At 45.1% G+C, this 8954-nt stretch overlaps 3 protein-coding genes across 3 annotated transcripts in view; 1 reads left to right on the top strand and 2 right to left on the bottom strand.

The window, feature by feature from the left end:
* Positions 1-944: 944 nt before the first annotated feature.
* On the top strand, positions 945-1175 carry PHALS_00707 (uncharacterized protein; the record flags this gene model as incomplete). The annotated part of the gene is made up of 2 exons (XM_024730429.1): positions 945-1083; positions 1162-1175. The coding sequence occupies 2 exons, from the start codon at positions 945-947 to the stop codon at positions 1173-1175; spliced, it is 153 nt and encodes a 50-aa protein (XP_024580707.1).
* A 1364-nt stretch (positions 1176-2539) lies between these two features.
* On the bottom strand, positions 2540-2784 carry PHALS_00708 (uncharacterized protein; the record flags this gene model as incomplete). Its single annotated transcript, XM_024730430.1, has 2 exons — positions 2540-2618; positions 2693-2784. 2 exons carry the CDS (start codon positions 2782-2784, stop codon positions 2540-2542), a joined length of 171 nt encoding a protein of 56 aa, XP_024580708.1.
* Positions 2785-7091: 4307 nt separating this feature from the next.
* Positions 7092-8954, bottom strand: part of PHALS_00709 (uncharacterized protein) — a gene marked incomplete at both ends in the record, with an annotated part of 2546 nt that continues 683 nt past the window's right edge. The window contains one exon of the mRNA XM_024730431.1: positions 7092-7443. Within this exon, the coding sequence (XP_024580709.1) occupies positions 7092-7443 (352 nt within the window). The remainder of the gene's footprint in view (positions 7444-8954) is intronic.

Genomic DNA, 8954 nt, shown 5'->3' on the forward strand with positions numbered 1-8954 from the left:
AGCAGGAATATTGTGTCGGTCTTTTTTTGTAGGATGTGCACGGCAACACTACTGCTGGACACATGACTTTCATGAGCTTTGATGAAAAAGAAAATTGGCTACGAAAGGCCAAAAGTGCTTATTGCTTACCCGAAGCCAATTAGCACCTATATAGATGAACTGGTGAGACAAATCCAGGCTGAACGCCGGTGAGAATAGGATGGCTCCCATCATGAGGTAACCTTTTTTCAGCGTCTTAGTATTGAGAACTGAGAATAAATGTCTGACCATATGGATGCGGAATTTGAATGAATAATAAATACGGACGGATGAAATTAGACCACAGCGCGTTGTGCTTGTGATCTCCAAGCAAAGAAGCCGTGCGTGAAAATGGGCTCCAGTGTGCAATACTTCGGTAGAATGGGCATATATACCGTGAGAAGACTCAACCAACAGATTTCTCGGGCGCTCTCACCGCTAACCAATGGACAAAGTCCTGGAATGAAGAATCCATTGGGCGGCAATGTCGAAACATACTAACTAAAGGCAGCAATGGTAGCCATTTTCATGGATATTTTCCAGACGGTCGCGGCTTACACTTAAATTGTGCGCACTCGACCTGCCTCATTTAGGATTCGGTGGGTACATTGATTGTCGAGCATAACGTTTGTGTCGCGAAGGCCAGATAGTAAACTGAATACGAAAACTCTGTGATTATGCTACGAAGGATGAACTTGAGCCATGTCTAGGAGGAGGAGTCAGATCTCTCAGCCGGCGAGGGCTCGGTAGTTGTCGAAGAAGCTTCACCTGTGGAAGTTTTAAACATCTGCGCCTTGCATGCCCTCATTGTTCTCGGATCTTAAGCCTTTCAAGTAATTACTCGTCGTTCTCGGCTCTTATATTAATATAAGGTGATCTACCTATCGCTCTCGACAAAGAGGTATGCAGAGCCGGGCTCCCATATAATGACGTTCGACGAACCTTTAGTGGACTGGACAAGTCGTAAACTGCGCAGGGTGAATAATTGGGAAGCAACTGGATCGTACCTTGTCCATTTTGAAGTCAATCGGACTCAGCCGCTAGAGAAGCCGTTTTCTCCGAAAAGTAAGGGATCCACAACCTAGGGCTGTACGTGAATAATGTAACGTTCCAGTCTGTGCGATTCTGTGAGATTCCTAATAGGCTCACGAGTGTAATGCAATTACGTAACGCTCAACCTTCAAAAACTTGCTATGCAAAATTAATGGTTCCGTTCCCTGTATCAAGTAACGACACTGATTGCATTGAGGCTTGGTGATCTTCGGGTATCAAAAGAAGATATATCACAGCAGCACGCATTCCCTTTCCTGGGCTACTGAATGGCTCGAACATATGTCTAGTCTAAGGCTTTCAGGGAGAGCGCTTCTTCGAGTGGTGTGATAGCCAAAGTCATCCGACAAATCCGACCCGATTCCTTTGCACTCGCGAAGCGTCGACAAAGATGAAGATTACACGTTTTTAAGATACCGGGTATATTTTTTGAACAAATCGTCGTCCCGTATTTCATGACTTGCACTTCCGTTTGGCATTTTGCTACTCCCCACGCGCTCTCAGTTGTGGTCCCTGAATTAGTCGAACACGACCTTAGTAAGCCATCTTTAGTGAAACGGACTTTTGGAAAGATTGTCAATTAATGCTTGGATGTACGAGGCACAAAACATAACGTAGACGTAGAAGTCACAACCCACCACCCTAAAATTCTGTTTTATAATCCTGAATGTTTTATGAAGCAGTTGCTAGATCAACCGACCGGTTCAAAGTCATAACACGATGAGTTCTACTCACTAGTAGGAAGCGAGCTGCAACGGATGATCCCGCCTCACCTCTAACGGTGATTGCTGCGACAACAATAACATGCCACGGTAGTGCTGTCTCAGTAGTAGCATAGAAGACCGTACTTATACAGGATCATTTCTATAGTACCTTCTTTTCTACTCAGCAGTAGCATAGAGGTGAGTAATCCTTCTGTACATACCTTCTCTATTGTGACTTGCAGTCTCCCGACGATTCCATCGGCCCGGGTGCTAAATACACCTGTCTACTGCCGAAATTTATCGACTCACCAGTGTTCCCAAAAAGCAAACACGATAAGCAATCATATTCCAACTTTGCAGGTATAAACTCTGAAGACCGCGATATGCAATCACTTTCTCTACATTATCATGTATCCGCGATTAAATGCCGCATCTACCATTGAAATTTACTTCAGGCACCTAAAAATATCAATGTTATCATTTTTGGACGGTTCCACAGCGCACACTGACGTTACTGCAGCTTCGTGGCCGCGCAAAAGCGCATCGGCCTCCTACTGGAGGCGGGATCTTGACACACCAAAATTTGATTTGAGTAGTACTTCGATTTCTAGACATCCAGGTCTAAGACGATGCAACATTTTACACTGTCAAAGTCCTCGTACGTCACTCATAGGCTCAACATAACCTTCGACACTATCGCGGGTGTTTCCGTCGCTCAGAAACCGTGTAGTTTGATATTATTGACCCCCCCAAACTATTGACCGTATTTAACAGCGCAGTGATTCAGCAAGTTTGTCGAAATGAAGTATCAATGCAAGCATGCAATTAAAAAGCGCTTCGATATAGCTGCATCTGAGAGAAATACCACGTTACTTCCTTAGCCTCTGATAGTGCATCACATGTTGCCTATGATCCCACACGCTGTTGAAATTGACTCAGCATTTGGCGTCGCCACCTTCGGGACATGCAAGACTTCATGGTGGGAGGGAAACAACAGAAAATTCACTGCCATGTTAAGCCAAATCTAGATTGCACCATGCCTTAGAGGTCTTAAGAGTATAAGTATAAGGGAAAGACGGTTTACAATCTGGCCATTTTAACTTTTACATTTATTGACAATATAGCTTTGCGGAACAATATATGCCTTAAATAGATATCAAATGACTCTGAGCTGTGTTCCATAACTTCACAAGTGCGCATTTCATTGCAAATACCTTGTTGTCGTGGGTTTATTAGTTCTTCTCTGCCGCTTTAAAAGTGATTCTTCACCGCGATCACGCATTCATGAACATTGGCATCGACTTGGAGTATAGTAGAGCCGGTAGCAAAGGCTGAAGCGTCAAAAATAATATAGAATGGTCGTCATGGTTCTGGAGGATTCGGAATCGGAACGCAGATAAGGCTATTTCAAATAGTGATGACGGATACCATGTCCGCCGACCCCAACACAATTTGACACTAGTTTGTCTTTACCTGTGCAAACGGTTGGTCAGGTCAAGCCGCTTTAAACTCTCGATTTTTGTGTATACATTGGTTGTGCTGTAAATTTCATATTTTTGCGGGATTTGCCAATATACCACACAATGTACAGTTTCTCAAAGCTCACAAAAACGTTTAGCAAGATCTTGACACTTTTACAAGTGTCTTTATCAAAACGCACCAAATTTTTATCCGTACTTGGCATCATCAATGACTCAGTATACTGATGAGTGAGGTTCAAGTGGCTTTGGAAAAAGTCCGACTCACTCGGCTGCAAAGCACTATATCTCATGAAGTCCGCCAGCGGGTGCAATCTGAAGACCCTCGAGATGCGCAATCGAGATTCACGTTGGTGCTCAGAACACATTTCAAGACGGCGACGGTGAGCATTGACTGTGAGAGCCCTTGGTGTTCGCACGTAGTGCAGTGCTGAATCGGAATTAAACCAAATGAACTGATTAGGACCACACAAGACACACTTGTCCGTCGGGAGGACGTGTCAGGTGATCTGCCATCGAATTTGAAGCACCAGACCTTCGTCACCTCCCACCAGGCGAAGCTCAACTCCCGCTTGACCATCGTACAATGTCAAAGTGGGGACACCATGAGAAAGTTGAGCACCGCGTCGTCGACCCACTCGCGATAGAACCGCTGTGGGAAGATATACACTTGGTATTGTCCACCTTTGTTCGACAGTGTTTGCTTGTAAAATGCACGAATTGGTGTAATAACTAGAGTAGTTGCTTTTTCAGTCGAGCTTTCTTTTCGGTTGACATTCGATGCTTTGAATGCCCAGTCCACCTACGCTCCTCAATAAGGACAAACAACTTTAGAAAAGAGCTTAATATATATTACACCCCGGTTGCGTTTCTGACTCAAGAAGAATTTGCTTCAGCATTGGCCGCCTCCTCATCACGACCGTGGGTGGTATAGACACATATTCAGTGTAGTGCCACAGGCGAGACAAGAGTATTGTCTGCACCACCAATAGCCGACCGCAGAGAGTCCTTGAATGACAGTACCACATCTTGAGCTCATGATAGAAGTGTTGCTTAAGAAATTGACAATGTGCTTTTTGACTGGGAAGTGACTGAAGAAGATACCAAGCAACTTGACCGACTCGGCTCGAGCAAGTACATTGTCTCCCGGGGGCTGTAGTTGGAGTTCGCTCCTGACTCAGCGACATCATATTTGACTTAGCTAGATCGAGATTCGCATGAAATCCCTTGCGGTACGCCTTTATTAGTTCAAGGTGAGCTCAAATACTCGCGATGGAGCCTCCCTGTAAAGTTCTGTTCTCTGCGAAAAAGGCACCGGTTGATGTGTGATCCTAATCGAGACACACTCAAAACTCATCATAGGATCGCTGAAGGTTACCAAGGGGTTCAATGGTGAGCACGGAGAAAGAGAGCGGGTCTCCTTGTCTCGCTCACCGTGTCGGGTACAACGCTGGCTAGATGTTTGGCTGGTGACAAGGTGGGCTGGTGGATTTGTGTCAAGCAGTTTTACCAGCTGTACAACCCTATAAAGCTAACCCATTTGTCGAGTACTCGAAATATATAGACCTATTTACTCGATCAAACCCATTTTTAAAGTCCGAGAACAGAACATACGATTCCTCGCCTCGACCTGATAGACGCGCCAAGGACCGCGTATGGTGGTACCTTTGACGAGTACCTTTTGATCCAGGTGGATCAAGTCGGGTATGGTTTGCTGAAGTCGGTACGACAGCGCTTTGTACAGCAACTTGACAGCTACCAGGATCAGTGATGGGTAGAAGCTAGAAGCCTACGTCACAGCTGCTCGTTGAAGGGTAGACACCTGCGGTCAGTTTATCCATGCCAGTCCCGAAGTCGATTTCATGTGTTCAGTTGAACCAGCGAGGTCATAGGTTGCCACAGAAGCATTTAAACGCTTCTTTTTATCTCTAATATAGCCCAAATGATGGAGCCGAAACGTTTACGCTGCATGGCTTTGATAGGTGGAGGAGCTCTGCATGTTGGACTGCCTGAAACTTCCGTCTCAGATCCTCAGTACTCCAGACAGCAAAGCGATTCCTCTTAAGTAATTGATGAGACATTGTCTTTCAGTATGATCACCTCTTCAATTGAGGCTCATCTCAAGCTCGTATGCAGTAGTCAAAAACTAGTGATAAATAATATATTTTTTGCTGGCCGCTTGAAAGCTGAAAGCAGTGTTATGGTTGTACTAGCTCGCGTGACTGCCTCTTAGTTGTTCCTCATGTCTTCATCATAAATCTCGCGGTTGCAATCGGCCGACGACGCGCGGTATCGCACGGCAGCCTGGTTCAGTGCGGTACGGGCGCCGTCCACGGTATATGCGTCTTGTGAAACGATCACAGACCATTTCTGCTTCCTTCTCGATCGCAGATAGCGCTAGTAGGTAATCAAGGAAGATGTAAGAGAACGTTTGTACCCTTTGCCATGCAGCTGAGAACCTGAGACTCACGCTGTAAGTGAGGTGCTCGCAAAAATGCTTTGGCAGGGAGCTTTGGAGTCATCGTGGAGGAATTACAAAATGCCTCTGACAGAAAGATGTTGTCCAAACGGCATTAATTTCGGAATTGGGCCTGTGAAGGCTCGTTTGGTATCGTAATCTGCCAAGCATCAACAATATCCGGTTTTGCCAGCTATCAAATTCGGGTAGATCGACTGAGGTTGTAGCGCAATTCGGGAGATGCTGAGTAGACTTTGGTGTCTGGAGATCACCCAACACCATGCATTTTCTGATCTTCTTACACATTCACAAAAAAATTTGTTGTTTCCACTGGTAATCTACCGGCGCATACACGATAAGAATGTAGAACGGATACCTTCAACAACACCTTCACAACGATGTACCAATCAAGAATGGACCGTTAAGACGATTTTTACTCCGTCTAGAAGCCTGGGAAATCGGAACAAAGCACCGTGAATACTCCATTGCGTCTTCCACGCGTTTACCGAACAAGATGATTGCTGGAACGTTCACAAAGACTATGTTTGTAGCTTAGGTCAGGTTGGAACTTGAAATTGGACAGTTTGTTTGGTCGCTAGATTTAATCTCTTGTATGCAGGCTACCGAGTGTTTTGACAGCACGCTGTAGAAAATTATATGACCGTTCTTTTGTATGTCATGAGTGTTGACGTTCAGAACGCTTGTATTGCTCCAGAAAATGTTTGATTAGTATAATTTTTCTGCGGGTGGTTAAACGGCATGCTACTAACACCGCCTCTTTCTCAACAAATCAGAGCTGCAATACCGACTTGTCGCGCTCGGGCAATACCCATCAAGTTTCCGCGGCTCTTCCAGGTCATCGAGCAATTAACCCTGCTAATATCTTCGCTCCATTGCTGTACGCAGTGGAGCTAATCTCGACCGCAAGAGCATGAGGAGACTGTTGGAGTGGACAGGCCGTGTGCAGCTCGTAAGGGTATACCCCACTAGCTGAATAGTAAGGTAATGTATTTAGGGACCAATGATGAAAATCTTTGGAGCAATCAACATCAGCATGAGCTAAAAGAGCCAAGTGCTTCGTCGCTCGATAAAGTTCATTTAGCTGATCCGATGAGCTATATTACGTGACACACGTCTTCAATTGCTTTTTCAATTTCGCACTGAACTTGACATATTTGCTTAATTTGATAGCACTTAGCGCATGATTAATCACATGTAGCTACGCAAGCTCTGGAATGACATGTCCAGCATCATTTTTCCTTAGCGACAGAGCGCTGTTGAAAGCAAGCAATGTGCCGACGGCCCTCTTAATGATCTGATCCGGTTTTGTTATCTAGGTCATACCTTCAACCTGAATATCTGCTCGAGTAAGACAGTAGGTTCTTAAGGAAAATATTGAGCTGGGCAGTGTACTCGTCGTTCAACATTAATTTTTAACACTTCAAAATTTTGACACGCTTGTGATGATTTTGTTGATCTTTGTGTGTGCATCTCGACGAAAAAAATAGATCCAGCTGACATTTTGTTTTCCAGTGAGTGCTTCATATCGACAGGAATCAATTGGTAGCAAGATCCATACCCCTTTTTCGTGACCACGATTTCTACTCCGAAAGAGACCCTTGACTGCAGCACCTGAAAGTAATTTATCGTGGCAACATCACCCACAGGTAGTAGTTGCTGTTTCACTAATATGTTGGAAGAATTGATCCCGTTTGTCGGTTCATTCTTGTCGTAACTAACGTAGGAGAAGTCATCGTCTCCGTTTATCAAAAGCAACATCGAAGATGTAATTTGAGGGTGGATTATTAGGCGAAGTAACTTTGCATTGTGAGTCGCCAAACGTGGCAATTGAGGACACGTTCGAGTTTCTTGGTGGCTTCGCCGGTGCTGCTTAGCTAACGAATTGCCATGCTGAGCTATCTGTTGGGCCGGCTCCTCCGTTTTCTCCACCCCTCGACTGTCCTCTTCAGCTATGTTTTGCATCAACTTTGCACTTGTAGCTTGAGCATAAGTTTTTGGTAGTAGTTAACTTTGCTGCTGAGATTACTCAGGACCAGACTTCTTGGCAAGAGACCTACGCTCCACAGTCGCATGATGCGAGCGATTACCGTATGAATCTCGCTAGGAACGAAACAGAAAAGAGCATTTTTGCAGTGAGCTGGAAGAAGTTTAGTGCCCGACAGCATTTGGTCACAAAAAACCCGTTCAAAAGCAACGGAGTAGCAATTTGAGTGCTGCAGCTTCAGCAATATTGAAAATTGTTTGGCTTTGGGCAGAAGCGGGTCCTATCTACCGTGTTCTGTCTGGGTTTTGACTCTCTACCACTACTTTCTTCAGACTTCGATACAACAAACTAGATTATAAATTTAGCACCACTCGAGGTTAGTCACCATCCACAAAACGACGCAGGGTGATTAGAAATTGTGGTACACGTAAACGCTAACAGATAGTTTGCAACAGATGAAGTTTCTAGGTCACTCTTCGAAGATTTGCATTGTAACGGGGTTACATATACCGTGGTAACAGGGGGTCACACCAGATGGGCATGGTGTGACCACACCCAAACAAGAATATGGCACGGGCTGGATAGCCAGTAGTTATACATGTATTAAGATCTTATTATACATATTAAGGAAAATCTATGCATTAAAAATTTGGCGGCTTTGCCGCAGATAAAAATAAATAAAGTCAGATTTGAACTTATACCGAGGAGTTAGTTAGCCTTGGGCCAAGGCAATAATTAATCTTGGAGTAAGCGGATTGCGATCTGCTAAACTCGTACTTGTTCTAAGTATAGAACGAAAGGTTAGTGACCTTACTTACGCTTCCTCGAAGCGCAAAGCCTGCACTTGGTAGCACTTGTAGTCAATCTACACCTGCGTTGTTTAGACTGATCCTCTGTGAGGATGGAACAATTGTCCTCTTTGCCCCAGGGCATGCAGGACGGCTTAACAAGCTGATGTCATTGCTGGGCCCTGAGGGCGTGCAACACCTTGCGGCGCAAGGCCCCGAGGCAATCGGTGCGCGTCTACAGACGTTTTCAAACTACGAAAACGTTCTGATAGAGCACCTGCAGCGGAAGATGTCTGCATCATTTGCGTCTATGACACCACCGTCAGTGACGGATAATTTCTCCCGCCTTAAGCCGCTCATGGTGAACGTTAAGATCTTCGAGGGGAAGGATGGGAAGAATCTCCTGCTCTGGGTGAGAGAGGTCGAGATGACCATCGCATCCGCCATGCTCCA

The sequence above is a fragment of the Plasmopara halstedii genome, assembly GCF_900000015.1.
Source record: "Plasmopara halstedii genome assembly, contig: Scaffold_1211, whole genome shotgun sequence".
Lineage (NCBI taxonomy): Eukaryota > Oomycota > Peronosporomycetes > Peronosporales > Peronosporaceae > Plasmopara > Plasmopara halstedii.